The 23,067-nt window shown below is 45.7% G+C and overlaps 1 protein-coding gene and 1 pseudogene across 1 annotated transcript in view; both read right to left on the bottom strand.

The window, feature by feature from the left end:
• ARHGAP19 (Rho GTPase activating protein 19) overlaps nt 1-17,578 on the bottom strand; it is a 66,968-nt gene extending 49,390 nt beyond the window's left edge. The window contains exons 1-3 of the mRNA XM_077455661.1: nt 17,515-17,578; nt 10,555-10,817; nt 1,045-1,125 (exon numbers count right to left, since the gene is read on the bottom strand). Of these exons, the coding sequence (XP_077311787.1) occupies nt 1,045-1,125; nt 10,555-10,817; nt 17,515-17,537 (367 nt within the window). The 5' untranslated portion in view covers nt 17,538-17,578. The remainder of the gene's footprint in view (nt 1-1,044; nt 1,126-10,554; nt 10,818-17,514) is intronic.
• LOC143932466 (U2 spliceosomal RNA) lies at nt 669-819 on the bottom strand (annotated as a pseudogene).
• Nucleotides 17,579-23,067: the final 5,489 nt, after the last annotated feature.

The following is a 23,067-nucleotide window of genomic DNA, read 5'->3' as shown; positions in this document are numbered from 1 at the left end:
CCCCCCACCCCCCCCCCCTCCGGGGGTGCAAATCTCCTGGACAGGGGCAAGGTTTAACATGGGTCCACCTAGCCTAAAGGCCTGCCAGACCCCTCAAGGTCAACCAAAGCAGGCCAATGAGTACTAGGAGAGGGGCTAACCAAAGGGTTCAGGGGCAGAAATAACCTGATATCCTCCCCAAGATTTTAGGGTAGGCCTGAGAACCCATACCATCCATCCAAGTGGGAAAAAAAATTATATATAACAAAAAAGAAAACAAAAAAACAAACAAACACAAAAAATGGGCAAAATGAAAAAAACATGAGATGAAATAAATAGTGCCAGTGTAGGTGCATTAGCTAGGCCATTTTGCCTGGTAGCAAAACTGGCCTACAAAAAGAGGCACTGGGCAAAAAAAAATTAATAAACCAACCCTTAGGTGACGTGGCCTTGTGCTCCTTCTCGTAGTGGATTTCCCACACCCAAGTTATAATAAAAGCACCCCTGTGGTGACCAATTACCAGGGGCACCGACACCACGGGCTCTCTGCCTTACCAACCCATGCACAGACCAGGTAGCCACCACTCAAACCAGAAGGCACGGGCCCCTCGAAACCCTCACACCAAGGGAGTACCTCCTGACCTACACCTTACGTGGCGCACACTCTCTTGGTTTCCTCGCCCATCAGGAAAGGCTCCTCAGGATCCCCATCATACCAGCAGAGGTACTGTACAGGAAGCCATCCCTACCGAAAAGCCAGAATGATGGAGTAGCACCCCAACTAGACACTGATAAGAACAGATACTACACTTTATCCTAGCCACAAGGCCGAGAAGTGTACTTTTGTGTGCGTTTTTTTCACATGCACCTTTTGGTACACTTGGTGTTTAGTTTTTGCGCACCACTGCGGGTTTAAAAAATAAAAGAAGTACATACAGTTTAACCACAAGTAAAAAAAAAAAACTTACAACTCCTCAGGTACATTTTACAACAAAGTGTATTTAATATATTCTCCCTTAGATGGGTCTCTGGGCGTTTGAATAGACGGAGATCTCATTGACTTACTCTTATGAAGGTACTCGATCAGCTGGTAGATTTGTGCAATGCCTTCTTCTGTCAATGGAGCGCCAAACACGACGCCTTTCTCTGGAAGGAGAGAAGATGAAAAGCTCGGTCATTAAATCGCACTTTCTCCGATACATTTGCGCTGTGAAGGAGGTGCAAGGTGACACTTTTCTTTGAAATGCTTTCATGTGAAAACACCTCCGCACCAACACCAACAAAAGCATGGACAGATCTGACCGACCGCCCAACGAGCCGCGCATTATTCACTACAAACACAGCAGATGGTTTAACCCCTTCAAGTCCACAACCTATTTCTTCCCAAATCTCTCATGCTACTGGGTCTTTGTTTACCTGAATCCCTGGGGACTTTTGTCCCCGAATCCTCTCAAGCCTCTGGCCTTTCCCCCCATGATTCCCTTGAGCCCATGGGCCCCTTTCTCCCGCCCCCCCGAAGCCCATGGGCCCCCTTTCTCCCGCCCCCCGAAGCCCATGGGCCCCCTTTCTCCCGCCCTCCCTGAAGCCCCATGGGCCCCCTTTCTCCCGCCCTCCCTTGAAGCCCATGGGGCCCCCTTTCTCCCGCCCTCCCTTGAAGCCCATGGGGCCCCTTTCTCCCGCCCCCCTTGAAGCCCATGGGGCCCCTTTCCTCCGCCCCCCTTGAAGCCCATGGGGCCCCTTTCCTCCCCCCTGAGCCCATGGGGCCCCTTTCCTCCCCCCTCCCCCCATGGGGCCCCTTTCCTCCCCCCTCCCCCCATGGGGCCCCTTTCCTCCCCCCTCCGCCAAAGCCCATGGGGCCCCCTTTCCTCCCCCCTGAGCCCATGGGGCCCCTTTCCTCCCCCCTGAGCCCATGGGGCCCTTTCCTCCCCCCTCCCCCCATGGGGCCCCTTTCCTCCCCCCTGAGCCCCATGGGGCCCCTTTCCTCCCCCCTGAGCCCATGGGGCCCCTTTCCTCCCCCCTGAGCCATGGGGCCCCTTTCCTCCCCCTGAGCCCATGGGGCCCCTTTCCTCCCTGAATCGCCAAAGGACCTTTTTTGGTTCAATATACTTCAATGGAGAAGCTGCAGAAAAGCATGTAGTGCGTTTTTGCCGCAATTTGTGTTTTTCAATCTGCCCAACAAATTGGCAAAAAAAAAAAAAAGCAAAACTGTAAATTGCAGCACAATCATGTGCGCAAAAAACATGCACTACATAAACTGATCAAAAGAAAACTGCATAGGTGTGTACTGAGCCTTATGCTGGCCACACCGATCATTTTTCAGACGAGAATATTCATGCAAAAAATCTCTGTACATTCGCTGAATAAAGAATGTTTGACATTTTCCCTTGTTTTTAAAGAGGAAGTAAACCCTGATGGGTTTACTTCCTCTTTTTTCCCTGCAAAGGTAAAGCATAATGGACTACTATGCATCGCATAGTAGCTCATTATGTGTCACTTACCTGACACAGGAGCCAGCGAAGTCGCCGCTGTCCCCTGTAGTCCGCCGCATCCATGTTGCATGTGGCGTCTCGCAGCTCCGACGAATCACAGCGGCGCAACCGCGATGACGTCACTCCCGCGCATGCGCACGGGAGTCGCGCCTCGCAGCTCCACCGATGTCATACGGCGAAGCCGCGATGACGTCACTCCCGCGCATGCGCACGGGAGTCGACAAATTTGGCAAATCCATTCTTGGATTTGCCGCATTTAGTGCGCCTGCGCGCCGCTGTCTACGGCGCATGCGCCGTAGACAGCGGTGCCCATTTTCGGGCAAATATCTCCTAAACCATATAGGTTTAGGAGATATTGCTTGGACCTATAGGTAAGCCTTAATCTAGGCTTACCTATAGGTCCAAGTTGTTTGGAAGGGTTTACTTCCTCTTTAACATTCTGTTTTAAAATTAATGTTATTTCTGAACGAAAACCACATACAGCGTCAAATTTTTTTCCCCCCCCAAGGAAGACATTGTTTATTTATGGCCAGCATATAATATTACAGTTCTGCTTGAAAATCTGCAAAAAACAGTCTAACTTTTTTTTTTCTTTAAATAAAAAAAATTTGAGCGGAGTCTGATTATATTTACCAGATTCACCCTCTAATAGTGTATACAGTATATCTCCTCTGTCTGTTATTCTCAGAGTGGATTAAAGATTTTACTCTCTAACCATATAGTTGGTTATTTATATATACCCCTGTGTATAGAGAGATTTAGGAATGAATTGTTTTTTTTTTAAACTTTACATATTAACTAAATTATACACCACATTTTTATTTTTTATTTTTAAGGTTAGTAACAGATTAATCGAAACAATAAATCGTCCAAATAATCGATTATGAAAATAATAGTTAGTTGCAGCCCTACGTACAAGCACTTACTTGTTATACTCAGAAACCAGCTCAGTGCCTGAGGCGTTGTTGTTTAGTCTCCCCTTATTGTCGTATAGTATACCCCCCCCCCCCTTCTATACAGTTTGTCCTCAGCACATGCACTTCATTTATTCCATGTGTAGCAAACTGTATTAGTTGAGAATTCTCAGAAAACAAAACCTTCATGGACCTAATGCAGTCCTCGTAATGCTCACTTGTACGAGGTCAGACCATTCAATGGATGATACACTTAGTTAAAAGTAGAACTAAAAGCAAAATGTTTCCTTCCATTAAAGCCCAACTTCAGGGACAAAAAAAAAAAAAAAAAAAAAAAGAAGAAGTGTAAAAAGAAAATAAAGTTACCAATAAAAAGGGAGCCCCTTCTGCTCTGAGATTTTTGCAAACAAAAAAAAAAAAATATTAATATATATTATATATATATATATATATATATATATATATATATATATATATATATATATACATACATATACATATACATATACACATATACACATACACACACACACCACACACACACACAGAAGATTTTTTTTTTTTTTTTTTTTTTTTTTTAAGTAAAACACACACTACAAAAAAAAAACAAAAAAAAAAAAAAAAAGTATTTTCTCAAAACAAACAGCCTAAAGAATAATAGAGCGGTATTTCCAATTACAGCACAATGGTCTAAATACAACAGCAACATTTCAGTAACAATTACACTAAAATTAATTCTCGGGCACACAAATTACCCAATTTTTGGGTAAAATATAAAAGATGATGTTGTTCCACATTAATAGATACAATTTTAAAGCACGACATGTAGTGCGAGTGCCTGTGAAATGGCGCAAACGTCAGTATCCTATATCTTCCATAGGTGATGCTTTAAAAGCCCCCTACAGATTGTCAGTTTAGAGTTACCCAGGAGGTCTGGTGCTAAAATTGTTGGATTTCACTCCGCACAGCGACATTTAAAGTGGTTGTGAAGGCTGAGAGACATACATTCTTTTGCATGAAGGTAATAAAACCTTCTGTGTGCTGTAGCCCCCCCCCCCCCTCCCCCCCAATACTTACCTAAGCTCCCTCTGGAGCCGGCGATGTGCACAAGAGCATCGGCTCTCCATGGACTCCCCTTCCTCATTGGCTGAGCCATTGGCTCTCGCTTTAACGTGTGCATCGCAATAGAGGTTATTGTGCGTAGGCAAGTGCATTTGTACATGCATGCAATGGGGGGGGGGGGGGGGGGGAGTTTAGTGCTTGGGTTTAAACTTTAGTTTTTTTTTGCTCCCCCACCCCTTAAAGTGGTTGTATACCCACATTTTTAACTTTTACCTATAGGAAAGCCTATAATAAGGCTTACCTGTAGGTTAAAAAAACATCTCCTAAACCTGTACGGTTTAGGAGATATTCCCCTCGGTATGCGCCGCTGGCTGCAGTGGCGCATGCGCCCAAGGGGTTTCTCGCCATCAAAATCTGGCAGCAGCCGAGCGGCCGGACTGAAATCTCCCGTGCGCATGCGCGGGAGTGACGATATCGCGGCTCCGGCCACTCACAGCGCCGGAGCCGCGATACCCGGAAGAAACGCCGAGGGAGCATGTCGGCTCCCTCGGCGTGGATCGGGCCAGATGTCGGGGCCCCGTTCTAAGGTAAGTATTTCATAATGAGCTAGTATGCGGTGCATACTAGCTCATTATGCCTTTTGCTTTGCAGGTTTGCGGGTTTACTACCGCTTTAAGTCCCCATCATGCCAACAGTACTCAAATATGCGGCCCTAATGGACTAGGGTTTTTCCTGTGGGGCCGCATATTAGCGTACCTCCCCTTCTGCTGTGCGCGCTCCCAGCACAGAGACCGGAGGCTTACCAAGAGCCCCATGCCAACGATCGGGACCTGGAAAGCCCGGTACCGGGTCACCTGATCATTAACAGCCTCCGATTGGCTTTCACAGTGAAAAGTCTCTGAAGCCCCGCCCCTGTGTATTCTGTCCGTGAATTGACGAGAGATACATTGTATCACTTTCCGTCCGCAGCAGGGATAGAAAAAAATAAAAATAAAATAATAATAAATAATTTTATAGGTAAAGTTGACCCAGGGAATATCCAATTGCCTCTCAGGAGGATCAGGAAGGAAATTCTCCCCGCCCCGGTGGCAAATTGGATCATACTTTGCTTGGGGTTTTCCGCCTTCCTCTGGATCAACTGTGGGTATAGGATTTTTTTTTATACAGGAGTGCAAATTTATTTTTTATTTTTTATTATTGGTTGAACTTGATGGACTTTTGTCTTTTTTTTTAACGTAACTATAGAATAAATAAAAAAAAAAAAAATAAAAAAAAAAATAAAAAAACACGACAATACCTAGATTAAGGTTTGATCTAAGTCATTGCCAAGGTCAAGCGATTGGGTTAAGGTCAGGGTCAGTATTTTTTTATTTTATTTTTTATTATATATTAGTATTAGTGTGTTTTAGGTAGGATTTTAAAAATAAACAACTAACATATACATATGCGATATCGCTGCAATTCCCAAGAGCAGGAGAATATGTTGGGCTGTTCTTTGGTGGTAGGTTATGGTAATAGCAAGAAATATACCATTACATTTATAAAAAAAAAAAAAGTTTTTTTTTTTTTTTTACTATTTCGGGCCAGTTTTCCTTTGATAATAAAAACGAATAAATAAATCCGGGAGATATCCATCATCATTTACTACCAAATGAAAGCCCAATTTGTCCTGGGAAAAAAAAAAAAAAAAAAAAAAAAAAAAACCACACACCACGTTATAATCCAACTGGATGCACAAAGTAGTTGTGATGTAGTTTTACCAACACGTGTCAAAATGACAAAATTGGGCTTAGGGTAGTGATGGTGAACCTTGGCACCCCAGATGTTTTGGAACTACATTTCCCATGATTCTCGTGCACTCTGCAGTGTAGTTGAGCATCACGGGAAATGTAGTTCCAAAACATCTGGGGTGCCGAGGTTCCCCATCACTGGCCTAGGCATTTAGATTAGTTTTACTCTTGGGCATGAATGGGTTAACTTCCCCCCCCCCCCCCCCCCCCCATCACATAGGGGACAAAAAAGTCCCCTATATGAGGATTTGTTGGTGATAGGTTCTCTTTAACGAGGCACGCCACACTTTTCAGATATTTGTAAAAACGTTAAAAAAAAAAAAAAAAAAAAAAAAAAAAAAATAATTTTCCTTCCATGTCACAATGATGTACCACTTTGTGTTGGTCCATCACATAAAATCCCAATAAAATACATTGACGTTTTTGGTTGTAACATGACAACATGTGGGAGATTTCAAAGGGGTGTGAATACTTTTTCAAGGGATTGTACCAACTGCGTTAAAATAATCCCTAGTAGCTCTCCCCCACATTGTGTCTGTATGCCCCAGGTTGGCATGGTGCCCACCGTAGCATTTGCAGTGGCATAGCAGCATCGGACTGGTCAAAAGAGGGGATTACCGTGACGCAGTTGCCCCACTTAAAGTGGAGTTCCACCCATTTTTGTGTTTATTAAAAGTCGGCAGCTGCAAAAAGCGCATCTTCTGACCTGTCCCACCGATGTGGCCGCCCGAATCCTCGCACCTCCCCCCCCTCCTCTCTGTGGCGCCGGCATTGCATGCGAGGGCCCCTGGCTGCGACAGCTTGCGGCGTCACAGGAGAGTCGCGCTGTGCGTTCTGAATGGCCGGGCGATCTTTTGGGACCTGTGATGTGTCCAAGAAGATTGCCGAGGACTTCCACCCGGCGCCACTTTAAGACTGAGTAAAAGTACTGATACTTTATGTGACCCTGGCACCAATATGCAGCACTGATGATGCGTGGACTGTGTCAGTAGAAATAGAATATTAAATTATATATATATATATATATATATATATATATATATATATATATATCTCCTTGCAATGCTTTCTTTTTTTGGGGGCGGGGGGTGGGCTGGATGTGGACGTATCAGTGTGGTTTTTCATTTTATTTATTATTTTTACAATTTAAAAGTGGTTGTATACTTTTTTTTTTTTTTTTTTTACTTTTACCTACAGGAAAGCCTATAATAAGGCTTACCTGTAGGTAAAAAAAAAATATCTCCTAAACCTGTACGGTTTAGGAGATATTCCCCTCGATATGCGCCGCCGACTGCAGCAACGCATGCACACAAGGGGATTCTCGGCTGAAAGCCCGGCAGTGGCCGGACCCGGCCGGGATGAAATCTCCCGCGCATGTGCGGGAGTGACGATATCGCGGCTCCGGACACTCACAATACCCGGAAAATTATGTCTTTGCAGGTAGAAAAAAAAAAAAAAAAAAAAAACACAACATCTGCGGGTTTACTCCCACTTTAACCTTTTAAATATTTGTTACAATTCTTTTTTATTTCGTTTTTAAATCAGTCCTGTTGGGGGGGGGGGGGGGGGCTTTGTTTAAATATCAGGGATCTAAACAGATGCCTGACATCTTCCCTTTTGAGACATAGAAAGGGACTGAGGACAGAGATTCCCCAATCCCTTTCTCTGCAGCCTCAGCTGCACTGAAGATGAATGAACAGGAGACAGAGGCTCCGCCCCAGTCATAAACTGAAGTATAGTAAATACAGTTTATTCTGCTCAGTTATGAATGGACAGTCAGTGATCACTGACTGTTCATTCAGAAAAGGAAGGAGTCTGTAAAGAACAGATTTACCGTCTCCTTCCTCCACCCTGAAAAATCCAGGACAAAAGGGGGGTAGAGCAAAACACGGAGGGGGGGGGGGGAGGGAGGAATAGCTGCTGAGGTGGGGGGGGGGGTGCTTGTAACTCACCAATCTCCCCAAGTATTGGATTAAGCATCGGGGGATTTTCTCAAGTACAAGTACTTGCGTAAATGCGAGATAGAGAGAGATATATATATAATAAATTTAAAATAAGGTCGCATTTCCATGGGTTGTATTTTTTTCACACGACCACACATATATATCTGGTGACATCTGTTCCGAAAGCATTTAGAAACCAGCTAAGTGGTGGATGCGGTGTGGTGTGGTGTAGCCCCCCGTATGTAGAGTCCTCAGCACTTATTCCATTTATTTTCATTTGTATCCTTCTAGTTTATATTTCTCAGAAAGCGAAGCCTTCATGGACCTAATGCAGTCCTTTCATTACCCTCTGTATAGGAGATCAACACACACACACACACACACACACACACACACACACACACTCTCTAATAGGCATTTTTTTATTTTATTTTTTTATTACAGAGCAGTGAGGGATAGAGCCACTGTCAGGTGTTTAACCAGTTGCCCTTCAGAAGATTTATTCCCCCCCCCCCCCCTTCATGAGCAGGCAATTTTTTTGCGATACAGCACTGCGTTACTCGCACTGACAATTGCAACGCTGTCCCCAAAGAAAATGCGGCATAATAACAAATAGTGCTTTTTTTTGGTTTATAAAAAAATAAAAATAAAACACGCAGACAGTTATTTTTTTCCTCAAAACATAAAATAATATTTTTTCCTTTCTGCTATAAAACGTATTCAAAAAAATAAATAAATATTTTAAAATCAAAAATTCCTTCATCATGAATTTAGGCCAATATGTATTTTGCTACACATTTTTTTTTTTTAAATGGATACGTTTTATAGCAGAAAGCAAAAAATATTGGTTTGTGTCTGCGTTTTCTTAATTTTTTTTTTTTTTTTTTTTTAGGAAAAAAAATAAATAATATTATAATAATAATAATAATAATAAAAGAAGGTGATCAAATTCCACCAAAAATAAGCTCTATTTGTTGGGAAAAATTGCCGCATTTTCTTTGGGGACAGTGTTGCATAACCGCACAATTGTCAGTTCAAGTAACGCCAGTGCTGTGTCGCAAAAAAAAAAAGAAAAGAAAATACCAATAAGTGCATATTCATTGTTTTGCACAAAAGTTAGAGCGGCGACAAATTAGATTTTTTTTTCCTTTATGCTAGTAATGGCAGCGATTAGCAACTTATAGCGGGACTGCGATATTGCGACGGACAAATCGGACACTGACACTTTGCGGGAACCAGCAACACTAATACAGTGATCAGCGCTACAAATATTCACTGTACTAATGACATTGGCTGGGAAGGGCTTAAACGGGGCGATCAAAGGGTTAATCGTGTGCCTAGGCAGTGTCTGCGTACTGTGGGGGGAGGTGCTTTTACTAGGGGGAGGCATTGATCCATGTTCCTGCTTTGCAAACACCCAATTCCATGCATTCCTTACTGACAGAACAGCGATCTGCCAATGTCCTGAATGATCAGCGTGTGCCGGAAGACATCAAGTCCGTGGGACCGGCTGATCAGCTTCTGCTGTGTAGAAATTCTGTGACAAACACATATATTCCTCTCGGAGTCCTGGGAACATTGGTATAGGGCAGTGGTCTTCAAAATATGGCCCTGGGGCTGAATGTGGCCCTGTGCATGCCTTTATCTGGCCCTTGGGGCACCATTCCTCCTCCCAATGCCAAAGAGGGCACTATTCCTCCTATTGAAACCAATGATGGGGTATGGCTTACTCCCATTGACGGCGGGGCATTTTCTACTCTCACTGGCCCTAGTCCGGCCCCCCGTAAAGCCTGATGGACAGTAAACTGGCCCCTGGTTTTGAAAGTTTGGAGACCCTTGGTATAGGGCAGTGATGGGGAACCTTGGCACCCCAGATGTTTTGGAACTACATTTCCCATGATGCTCTTGCACTCTGCAGTGTAGTTGAGCATCATGGGAAATGTAGTTCCAAAACATCTGAGGTGCCAAGGTTCGCCATCACTGGTATAGGGTATAAGGAGAGCTTACTCCAACCAATAAACCTGCAACTGATCAGGCCATCACTTAGATTGTTCTTATTCAACCTCCAAGCTCTACCAGTCATTGGTCAATTGTCCTATTTTTCCTTTACAGGGACACCAAGTCTTCTGCAGTCCCCCAATTCCCTTCAGAACCCCCACCCTGCACAACCTTACATACATTTCCATATATATTTCATATTTCCATACTTGTGCGAGTATAAACCTTTATTATTTTTTACTCTTTGTGTAAGGAAGGTTTTGGAAGAGTTTACATGGGGTCTGGTCCCACCAAGGCTGAGAACCCTTCTCCAAACCAATTAAACAGATACCAGTATTTTAAGAACGGGACTTTGGATCAGATGCAAGAGAATACCAACCTTTGCGTCTGAGAAAACTGAGCGACTTGAAGAAGGCGGCCGTTCCGCTCTGCCCAGGAAGTTTGGGTTCCACCTCACCCATCAGCTGAGCGAACTCCGTACCGGGCAGGTCTATTAATCTGGTGATATTGCTGACCACCAGCTCGGTGAACACCTCTGGATTCTCATGCCGAAGCTTTTCCACGAAAAAGTCCGGGTTGTAAATGACGGGCTGGCTTCGCAAAGCAGCATCGTTGCAGATGATGATGTTACGCAAAGCATCGCTGGGAAGAGAGGGAAAAAAAAAAAAAAGGAATCAAGACGTTGAAGGAAATCACTTTCACGTCAGTTTTTACCAAATTTGACAGCAAAGTCCTAACAATGTCGGAAAAACATTTTCAGCATAATTTTGGTACAGATCACAACCACTTGCTTAACCCCCTTCCAGCCCAGCCTCGGTATCCCTTAGTAGAGTCCTGCCGCTGGAATTTGCGTTGCAGCAAAATGTCCATACAATTGTACCCTTATGGTTCTCAACAGCACACAAGTGCAATAACCACCACGCTCGTAGTCCACTGACACTTTCTTCAGCTCTCCTACTAACCACACATTCTTCTTGCCTATATATTTAGGCCATTGGGGGTCCATTATACACCAATCAGCTATAACATTATGACCACCCACTATAACCCCCAAAAACATAGACTCCCTCTGAAGGTATGCTGTGGGATCTGGCACCAAGCCATCAGTAGCAGTTCCTGTAAGTTGGGGAGGTGGGGCCTCCATGGATCGGACTTGCTTTTTCCAGCACATCCCACAGATGCTCAATTGGATTGAGATCTGGAGGCCAAGCAAACACCTCAAACTCATTGTTGTGTTCCTCAAACTATTCTTCTATTAATCAGACCAGGCCACCTTTTTCCATTGCTCCAGTTCTAATGCTCCCATGCCAATTGTAGACACATTGGACAGTGGACACGGGTCAGACAACCTTCTATAGGAATTAGCAGTCACTTTTTCAGCAATTTGAGCTCCAGCAGCTCTATTGGATCGGACTACACAGGCCAGCCTTCTCCCCAGGCCCCACCTCCCCATCAACGAGCCCTCCTCCAGCCCCACCTCCCCATCAACGAGCCCTCGCCCCCCCCCCCCCACCATCAACGAGCCTCGCCCCCCCCCCCACCATCAACGAGCCCTCGCCCCCCCCCCCCCACCATCAACGAGCCTCGCCCCCCCCCCCCCCCCCATCAACGAGCCCTCCTCCAGCCCCACCTCCCCATCAACGAGCCTTCCCCCCGCCTCCCCATCAACGAGCCGCCTTGCCCCCGAGGGCTCATTGATGGGGGGGGTGGCGAGGGCTCGTTGATGGGGGGGGGGGGGGTGGCGAGGGCTCGTTGATGGGGGGGGGGGGGGTGGCGAGGGCTCGTTGATGGGGGGGGGGGGTGGCGAGGGCTCGTTGATGGGGGGGGGTGGCGAGGGCTCGTTGATGGGGGGGGGTGGCGAGGGCTCGTTGATGGGGGGGGGGGGGTGGCGAGGGCTCGTTGATGGGGGGGGGGGGGTGGCGAGGGCTCGTTGATGGGGGGGGGGGGGTGGCGAGGGCTCGTTGATGGGGGGGGGGTGGCGAGGGCTCGTTGATGGGGGGGGGGTGGCGAGGGCTCGTTGATGGGGGGGGGGGGGTGGCGAGGGCTCGTCGATGGGGGGGGGGGGGGGGGTGGCGAGGGCTCGTCGATGGGGGGGGGGGTGGCGAGGGCTCGTTGATGGGGGGGGGTGGCGAGGGCTCGTTGATGGGGGGGGGGGTGGCGAGGGCTCGTTGATGGGGGGGGGTGGCGAGGGCTCGTTGATGGGGGGGGGGGGGGGGGTGGCGAGGGCTCGTTGATGGGGGGGGGGGGGGTGGCGAGGGCTCGTTGATGGGGGGGGGGGGTGGCGAGGGCTCGTTGATGGGGGGGGGGGTGGCGAGGGCTCGTCGATGGGGGGGGGTGGCGAGGGCTCGTCGATGGGGGGGGGGGGTGGCGAGGGCTCGTTGATTAGGGGGGGTGGGTGGCGAGGGCTCGTTGATGGGGGGCGAGGGTTCGTTGAGGGGGAGGCGGGGGCGCTCGTTGATTGGGGGGGGCGGGGGGAAGGCGGCTCGTTGATGGGGAGGTGGGGCTGGAGGAGGGCTCGTATTACGTCGACTCGTCGTGGCAGCTCTAATCCTGATATAGTTTCATCAGTTGACCATATAAAGACGAGATCAAGCCCTTTTTCTCCTCCCCCCCCCCCCCCCTTGCTAATGATGTTATAAGTGGGGTAGGTTTTATCACCATCTCGCATGCCGTAATTGTAAACATTTCTAGAAGTGACTAGAAGGCAGTTGAAAGAATTCTTGCAAGTCCTGAAAGAAGGGCAGAACATTATGTATAAACATCTGTTCTATATATTGGAGCCCCTTAGAGAGCCAGCTTTCGAATCCCTCCAATTTATAGAATTCTTTGTATTGCTTATTCCCCCAAAGCGAGGAGTATTTCGAAACTCCTTCAAATTTCATTATATTCCTCATTTCCTTCCAGACTCTATTCATAAGTGTCATTGTTAGACCCCTACAGGTGTTACCCAGGGCTCCGGATTCCAACTGAGCCACAAGATTATATCGAAAACTGTTATTTAACAATAAAACCTGTATGGGGTCTTCCCAATTCCTTTCTCCCCAGCCTGCAAAATGCTGAAGCTGGGAGGCTATGAAGTGGAGTCTTGGTTTTAAAGATAAGAGGGAAGGGAAAAGGGGGCTGGAGGGTAACCAACCCCTGGGACTTTTTAACGGTACCGATTATGGAGGCAGGACAGTCACATGCCAACAGTAAAATAAATACAGTTTTATTTAGATCTATTATTATCTATTAACAATATATGTCCCTGAATTGATATCTATTGAATATTAATATATATCCTGATTAAAAACTGTTATCGGTTTAGATCAACAAATTTGATTAACAGACACCAAACAGAATGCATAATTTCTGTCCTATAAAAATCCTCAACAATTTATTGGTAAATTTACTTTATTACTTTATCTTTCAGTTTTTTTAACTTTAAACGCTACAACATCCTGAAGAAGCTCAAGAGAGCGAAACATGTAGAGAAAAATGCAGCATTTCTTTGTACAAATTGGTAACATGTATGGTTATCTGTGATTATGTACCACTTTTTGTACTTTAGTATTTGATATATGTATTCACATTTCTTTCTATTAATTGGTTTTTATCATGTATTTGTATTCTAAATAAAACTGTATTTATTTTACTGTTGGCATGTGACTGTCCTGCCTCCATAATCGGTACCGTTAAAAAGTCCCGGGGGTTGGTTACCCTTCAGCCCCTTTTTCCCTTTCCTCTTATCTTTAAAACTTATACTCTGGGATGTGGTACCAATTTGTCTTTGAGCAATTCATCTATTCAATCTTTTTTTTGCATATGAAGTAGAGTCTTGGCTGTGGTACCGCTAATCCACCCCAATCCCTTGCCCACTGGAGAATTGATAACTTAAAAGGAGGGCCGGTTTTGAAAAAAAATAAATAAAAATTAAAAGTCAGCAGCTGCAAACACTGTAGCTGCTGACTTTTAATAAGCAGACTTACCTGTCCAGGGCGCCAGCGATGTCGGCCGCCCGAGGCTGACCCGTCCCTCGGTCTCGGGTCCCGGCGCCGCCATTTTGGGTAAGGGAAACAGGCAGTGGAGCCTCGCGGCTTCACTGCCCGTTTCCTACTGCGCACGCACGAGTCGCACAGCGCTTTGTGAATGGGACGCGCTGTGTTCTGGGACAGACAGTTCCCAGAACACAGCGCGACCCATTACCCAGAAGACGCCGCACGGAGGAGAGAAGAAAGAAGATCTCCGCGGAGGAGGAAGAGGTAGATTAGGATGATGTGCCTAGCAACAGGCATTTTTGGTAAGTAAAAAAAAAAATAATAATTAAAATAAAAATGTTAGGATTTTTTTTCTAATTTTTAATGTATTTTCTTTTTTCAGGGTGGCCCTCCACTTTAATTCTCAGGGTTTTTCCTTTCCATAATAGTCTACAAAATATTGATTCTGTTTTTTTGAACCATTTTAAAGTTATCCATATCAGTGAATTATGGAATAAATTTATATAATATATATATGTATATATAACACACACATTATATACATCTATATTATATATATATATATGATGTATAGATATATATATATATATATATATATATATATATATATATATACACACACACACACACACACACACACACACACATACACACACACAATTGAGGGGTCCAGATCATTTTTATGAGATTTGCACGGCCTACCACCGATAATGGCAATTTGGTTCACACCATGCTCTTAAGTTGGAATTTGTTACGAATAGGTGACAAGTTATCCATTAAAGTGGGAGTAAACCCGCAGATGTGCTCTTTTTTTTTTTTTTTTTTCTACCTGCAAAGGAAAAGGCATAATGGAGCTAGTATGCACCGCATACTAGCTCATTATGAAATACTTACCTTAGAACGAGGCCCCGACATCTGGCCCGATCCACGCCGAGGGAGCCGACATGTTCCCTCTGCGTTTCTTCCGGGTATCGCAGCTCCGGCGCTGAGTGGCCGCAGCCACGATATCGTCACCCCCGTGAGATTTCTTCCCGGCAGCGTCCGTAGTCTGCCGGGCTTTCAGCCAGGAATCCCCTGTGCCCATGCGCCGCTGCAGTCAGCGGTGCATTGCGAGGGGAATATCTTTTTTTTTTTTTTTACCTACAGGTAAGACTTATTATAGGCTTTCCTGTAGGTAAAAGTCCCAAAAAAGGATATACAACCACTTTAAATCGTTTTCTATTCTAGAGTTTATCATTATTCCCAAGTATTTAAAGCGGGACTCCGCGTTATTTTTATTTTTTTTAAAAGCCAGCAGCTACAAATACTGCAGCTGCTGACTTTTAAAATAATGACACTTACCCGCCCAGCGCACCCGCGATGTCGGCACCCGAAGCTGATCTCTCGATCGTCTCTCAGGTGCTGCCGCCGCCGTCTTGGGTATGGGAATCAGGAAGTGGAGCCTTGCGGCTTCATTTCCCGGTTCCCTACTGCGCATGCGCGAGTCGCGCTGCGCAATAAGGATGGTCCCCGCTGTCTCTGGGATCTGTGTGTTTCCCAGCAGACAGCGGGGGACCTTCGGAAAGGGGCGTAGCTTCTGCAGATACCTGTACTGTACAGGTACCCGCTGCCAATTGTGGCGCCGGAGGGGGGGGGGTTCCAATGAGCGGAAGGTCCACTTTAGGGTGGACCTCCGCTTTAAATGACACCATTTTAACTTGGGGGGGGCCTCTTAACCTGGACAGACTAGGATTGTCTAAGGGAAGTAGTACAGATTTATCCCAATTAATAATGTATCCAGAAAACGATCCAAATTTTTTTATTAGTGACATGAAGGAGCTTAAAGAACCTTCTGTATCCCCAAGAAACAGTAATGCATCATCAGCATACAAGGAGATTTTTTTTTCAATCCTCGTTCCTCTAATAAATCCGCAAATAGATTCCGCCTGTCGGACGGCCTCGGCCAGTGCGAATAGTAAAGGAGATAGGGGACACCCCTGTCTTGTTCCTCTGTATAGTGGGTAAAAACTTATTTGCATACATGCCCTCGGAGGGGCATACAGCATCCTGATCCACCTTATAAACTTGTCCCCCAGGCCTGAGAGCTGCAGTTTAGAAGTTGCTCTGACCCATCTTCTAGACATCACAGTTTGGCCCTGGTCAGAGTCCCTCAAATCCTTAACCGACTCATTCATTCTGCTTTCAATACACCAACTTCAGGGACAACATGTTCATTTGCTGCCTAAAAATATCTCACCTATTGTAACAAGATAAATCAATGTTATTCACTTTACCCATCAATAGTCAGAATGTTATGGCTGATCAGTGTAGATTTTACATTGCTGTGTGGTCTACAGACAGATACAAAATGTGCATTGTATACATTGTAATACAATAAAAATATTGTTAAAGGGGTTGTAAAGGTTTGTTTATTTTCTAAATAGGTTCCTTTAAGCTAGTGCATTGTTGTTTCATTTACCTTTTCCTTCGATATCCCTTCTAAATGTTTTTTTTTTTTCTTTGTTTTCTTTTTCTGAATTTCTCACTTCCTGTTCCTCCTCAGTAAGCTGTTCTGGCTGACTAAACACCACTCGGATGATGGTGTGAAGTTTACTGAGGAGGAACAGGAAGTGAGAAATTCAGACAAAGAAAAAAAAAAAATTTAGAAGGGAAATTGAAGGAAAAGATAAGTGAACCAACAATGCACTAGCTTAAAAGGAACCTATTTAGAAAATAAAAAAAACAAAGCTTTACAACCCCTTTAAGACAACAGCACAGAAAAACGAAGAGCATGAAAAGTAAAAACAGTGTTACAAAAACTTAAACAGTTTTTCTCTCTTTTATAGCTCAGAAATCTCTCTGAATCCATATCGTGTGTTGTGCCGGAGGTTATTCCTAAAAGCTTTAGCGGCGCACGCAGCGCACGCAGCGCTTTCTTCGATGCTACCAAAGCCATTTCCAGCCGCAGGGCAAAAAAAATAAAATAACACACAACAAAGGACGCCATTGACAAGAGTGCTTCACTAAATAGCAGCGAACTACAGAACGAAGCGCACACATCGCAAACACTTTTTAATGCTCTACTGGATGAGAAAGGCCGATAACACCGTGACACACAAAGGACAGGACGCGGGCAGCTTTGAAGTGGTCTTACAGTTAGCGGGAAAACATCTAAAATCAACAATGTGAGCTTTTCCAAATTAAACGTATTATCCCAAAATGCAACAATGTAACGTCTTCCATCAAAGTAAAAACAGATAATGTTCTCAAACCGCAGACATTCATCTACAGGAGGAATAAAAGATGGTTAAGGCATAGATTAGGGATCATCGGGGCAACAATTCCGAAGACGAGACAAGACAGAGAAAAAGAAAAAGTCTTACAGGAGAGCAGAAATCGTCGGCATTTATATGGAAGGAGACGGCTGAGGACGAAGCTGTGTACGAGGCATGGAGAGAATATACAACCCATGCACATTCCTGGCATATCACCCACCACAATAGAACATTGTATGTCCAAAAACTGCACTGAACGCCATTTCCTGGGACTTAAGGTCAATTAGTCCCATGTCAACAGGAAGCCAAGTAAGAGGTCACCATTGTTGACCACAATAGGATATTGTATGTCCGAAATCTCCACCGATCACCATTTTCCAGGGATTAAAGTCAACTAGTCCCATGTCCACAGGAAGGCAAGTATGTCATAAGGCCCGTACACACGGTCAGACTTTTTGACAACAAACATGCAAATTAGCTGTTTTGGAGCAACATCCGACTGTGTGTACGCTCCATCAGCCAAACTTTTTCTGTTTTCATCTGACTTTTGTTGGCTGTGCGAACGGACAAACTTTCTGGCAACAAAAGTCCGATGGAGCAGAGTCCGACCGTGTGTACGCAAAAGCATCGGACTTTTGTACAAGGTAAAAACACGCATGCTCAGAACCAATGCAAAAGATCAGACTACAATACAGAAGTTGACCAAAGGTGGCGCTGGAGTCATTGAACGTCCTCTTTTGAAGCGGCGTCAGTACGTTGTGACGTCATTACGTTCGTGTTTGTTGTCAAAAAGTCCGACGGTGTGTATGCAATACAAACTTGTGGACCACGCCCTTTGTACAAAAGTCCACGGAAAAGTTTGTACAAAGTCCGACCGTGTGTATGAGGCTTTACCGGCCAAAACTAGGACATTGCATGTCCAAAAACCCCATAGAGCGCCATTTCCTGGGACGGAAGGTCAACTAGTCCCATGTCCACAGGAAGCCAAGTAAGAGGTCACCATTGTTGACCACAAAAGGATATTGTATGTCCGAAATCTCCACCAAGCACCATTTCCCAGGAAATAAAGTCAACTAGTTCCATGTCCATGGGAGGCCAAGTAAGAGGTCACCATGTCTTACTGACCACAATAGGACATGGTATGCCCAAAATCTCCTCCGAGCACTGGGAATTAAAGTAAAACTAGTCCCAAGTCCACGGGAGGCCAAGAGGTCACCATGTCTTTCCGCCCGCAATAGGACACTGTATGTCCAAAAACCCTACTGAGCCCCATTTCCCAAGAGAAGACAAAAAAATAAAAAATAAAAACTGCAAAGCTGAACTTTGGGTAGTTCTATCAGGATGATATGCAATTGCAGGCATCACCCCGGTACCATTTTTTAAAGCTGGCGGTCGTCTCTCGCTTGTAAAAGAAATCAGCTAACTAGTCGCTGGATAGCTTTTACAAGCAGCAAGAATGTTCCTGATGCCCCCTGCGGCTTGCTTGGTCTTTCCCGTCACACTGGGGAGAACAAAGCGACCAGCCAATGCATCCTCCAGCTGGTCAGCAAGCCAAACAAAGCCAGGATCAGCTTTAAATGGCTCTCGGCTATCGTAACCTGGAAGTGATGACCTGACGTCGCTACTGGTTTACTTGCAGCTCAATGGCGCCATTAAAAAAAAAAAAAAAAAAAAAAAAAAAATCAAGGAGCATTTAAAAACACAGATTTTGGCGTTTGGAATGCTTTTAAGGGCAGAGGAGGGATTTGGTGTCTTCTAGAGTAAAATTGACATTGTTTCTTGCCATTCCATGGGCATTCGCAGTTTTACAGCATGACAGGTTCGGTATCTATTTATCTGGCATAACATCATCTTTTGTTTCTTACCAGAACAATTGGGTTATGCTTTTTTTGCATTTAAAGGGGTTGTAAAGTAAAATTTTTTATTTTTTTAAAATAACAAACATGTCATACTTACCTCCACTGTGCAGCTCGTTTTGCACAGAGTGGCCCCGAACCTGCTCTTCTGGGGTCCCTCGGCGGCTGTCTCTGCTTCCTCCCGCAGGTGCTTCTCACGTTAATGCGAGCTCCCTCGCATTGGTGAGAAGCACTGCGGGCGCGCTCCCGTGATACAGCCGGCGGCTATAGCCGCTCGCTGTATCACAAGGCCCCGCCCCCCGGCGCACTGCGTCATTGGATGTGATTGACAGCAGCACGAGCCAATGGCTGCGCTGCTTTCAATCCATCCACTCCAGCCAATCAGTGGCCAGGCTGAGCGGCGAAGAGGACGGCGGGGGCGAGCGCGGGATTTTCGAGGGGGTCAGGTAAGTAAAACGGGGGGACTGGGGGCGCCGGCAGTGTGAGATGTTTTTTCACCTTAATGCATAGAATGCATTAAGGTGAAAAACATTTACCTTTACAACCCCTTTAAGTTAAAAAAAAAAAAAAAAACACAAGCACACCTGTAAATTTAAGGGGTGCGCATGGTACAGAGGGCAGGGCTTAGGGGTGCGCTGTGTATAGAGCGCAACAGCTGATACAATAGGCGGGATAAGAAAAAGCTCAATAAAGCCAGAGAATCCCAGACTCCCAGGCAGTGTCCGGCCCTGTACTCCAATGGCACATCTGCCCCTATTTTCGGTCTTATGAACGAGCCAGGAGCTTCATCTGCCATCGAGTGTTCTGAAGAGTGAAGGTGAAAAGGACTGAACATATAAAAAGTCTGGTGGCTCATCCAATAAGTTGAGTGCTGGTCCTTTCTTCTGCATCGACTGTAGGAATTTCTTGGTCTGCATATTCTGTTGGGCGGCCTGTACCCCCCCCCAACCCTCCCTGGAGTTGATGGACCTCAATAAAACTTTATTGACTGCCCAAAAGTGGACTACTGCCCATCTGTCCAAAGTCTTCACTCAAGTCAAGAAGCCAACCTCTGAGGTGGAAGGGCTTCCTGTCTGACCTCTGGGGGTCTCTAATAGGCTCTAGGGCAGGTCTCCAAACTACGAGGCCAAATGTTAAATTTTACAAATATTCACAGGTCAAAAAAATAATAATTTTATAAAATCAATAAATACAATTTACTTGAATCTTTTTGGAATCGGTGCGATATGATTCAGAGCAATCGAGCAGGAACTTCAGTAAAACCCTTCTTTGCCATTACATCAGAGTTCTCCCTTACAGTAGGGTCTCAATAGGAGTCCCTGCTTACTACAGATTCCCCATTAGAGCCTCCCTTTTGACAAGGGTCCCCATTAGAGCCCACATTACCTTAGGTTTACCCCACTAGAGGACTCCTAAAATCAGTAGCTTCCCTTACATCAGGGTTTCCACCAGAGTCCCCCATTACTAAAAGGTTCTCCATCAGAGACTACTGACTACTTACTTTAGAGTCCACCTTCTTACATCAGAGTCCATCTGACATCAGGGTTCCCATCAGAGCCCCTCCCCCACCAGGATCCCCATTAGAGGTCTCACACCAGAATATGCCATAGGGGTCTCCCCTTTACCTCAGGCTCCCCAGTCAGATTTGTTATCAGTGGACGATCTTACCTTTCTTACAAAGCGTCTGTAGCTGCAGGGCAAGAACCAGAAGGTGGACCATGGATGGAGGAAGTTCTGTACTCCTGCTGGGGCAAGCATGTCATTGGTTGCTAAGACACTGGCAGTTCTAGCAACCAAATGACTTCCAAATGGACAGCACAGTGGAGTGGCCTGGCTCTGGTGGGGCAAACTAGGATTGCTGGCTGTCCTAGCATCCAACTGATGATCACAGGACAGTAGAGAAAACCCAATCCTAGCACTGGGCCAGCTGCAATCCTGTAGCGGGCCGAATATGGCACCTGGGCCGTAGTTTGGAGACCCCAGCTCTAGGGGGGGTAAGGAGATACTTCACATTTCATGAAAAGGAAAAATAAAATAAAATGCACGAGCAGACAAAGTAATACGTGAGAAGAAGCTCTGGAGATGTGGACAGCTGAAGTTCTGTGATCTCAACTTGTCCTGTAGATGTCAAGCTTGGTCCAACCTCCTCCCAAACATGCCTATTGGTCTTTCAATACAATAGAGGCCCACAGTGACCAATATGGAGGGACAGTAGTCAAGAGGAGCAGAAGCATGCTGGAATTCTACATGGAGGCCGCATTCACACACACAATATTCAGCAATAGGAATCCTATTCCTTTTCAATACAGGCCATTCACATCTCTACACCAAGTCGTTTGAAGCTCGAGAAGAGTATGAGGTTTTTTTGTTTTGTTTTTTATGTTCTGCTACACTCGTTTTTGGCCCCAGAGACTCCAAAAGCATATTTGCACCTAAACAACTATCCCCCCCCTCCCCCCGTTTTGCTTTCTGACTTTTAAGGTTCTTAGCGGTAAAGCAAGGAAGCAATAAAACCTCTGTAGTGCATTATGTGCTTTACTAAACAAAATACTGTACAAACTACCGTACTTATAATCATAGGGATACAATACAAGACCAACATACAGTACAATCGTGCCGATACGAAGAATCTGCATGGAGCATTGGTATTCGCATAAATGCTCCGATACCTGAAAACAATACTTTTAGGCTCAGCTCTTTCAGCTGTCAGTGGGAATGTCTAAGAGCTGAAATACGTAAAAAAAAAAAAAAAAAAAAAAAAAAAAACACAACTGACAATTATCGGTTGTTAAAGCGGAGGTCCACCCTAAAGTGGACCTTCCGCTCATCGGAACCCTCCCCCCCTCCGGCGCCACAATTGGCACCTTTTTAGGGGGGAGGGGGGTGCAGATACCTGTACAGTACAGGTATCTGCACCCACTTCCGGGACAGCTCTCTGCGGAAAGGGGCGTATATTACGCCCCTTTCCGCAAGTGCCCGCCCCTTTCCGCAAGTGCCCCGCTGCCTGCTGGGAAAACACACAGATCCCAGAGGCAGCGGGGACCGTCCTCATTGCGCAGCGCGGCTCGCGCATGCGCAGTAGGGAACCGGGAAATGAAGCCGAAAGGCTCCATTTCCTGATTCCCATACCCAAGATGGCGGCGGCAGCACCCGAGAGACGATCGAGAGATCGGCTTCGGGTGCCGACATCGCGGGCGCGCTGGGCGGGTAAGTGTCACTATTTTAAAAGTCAGCAGCTGCAGTATTTGTAGCTGCTGGCTTTTAAAAATAAATAAATAAATAAATTAAAAAAACGCAGAGTCCCGGCGGACTACCGCTTTAAGCAGCGGGCCGCTGCGTCCTTACAAAAACATAATTTGGCTGTCAGTGTTCCCTTGTTGACAGGTGAAGTTTAAAACAAAAAACAGTTGTGGTAGGTATCAGCGAGTTATAAAATGATATATATTTTTTCCCCCTCCCCAGTGTCATGTGACTCGTTAGTGTTACAAGGTCTCAGGTGTGAATGGGGAGCAGGTGTGTTAAATTTGGCGTTATCTCTCTCACTCTTTCATACTGGTCACTGGAAGCTCAACATGGCACCTCATGGCAAAGAACTCTCTGAGGATCTGAAAAAAGAATTGTTGCTCTACATAAAGATGGCCTAGGCTATAAGAAGATTGCCAAGACCCTGACACTGAGCTGCAGCACGGTGGCCAAGACCATACAGCGGTATAACAGGACAGGTTCCACTCAGAACAGGCCTCACCATGGTCCAAAGAAGTCGAGTGCACGTGCTCAGCGTCATATCCAGAGGTTGTCTTTGGGA

This window comes from Lithobates pipiens, unplaced genomic scaffold (assembly GCF_037356315.1).
Source record: "Lithobates pipiens isolate NorthernLeopardFrog02 unplaced genomic scaffold, aLitPip1_a1.2 Scaffold_25, whole genome shotgun sequence".
NCBI lineage: Eukaryota > Metazoa > Chordata > Amphibia > Anura > Ranidae > Lithobates > Lithobates pipiens.
The sequence above is the reverse complement of the archived record's forward strand: the minus strand, read 5'-3'. Positions and strand labels throughout refer to the sequence as shown.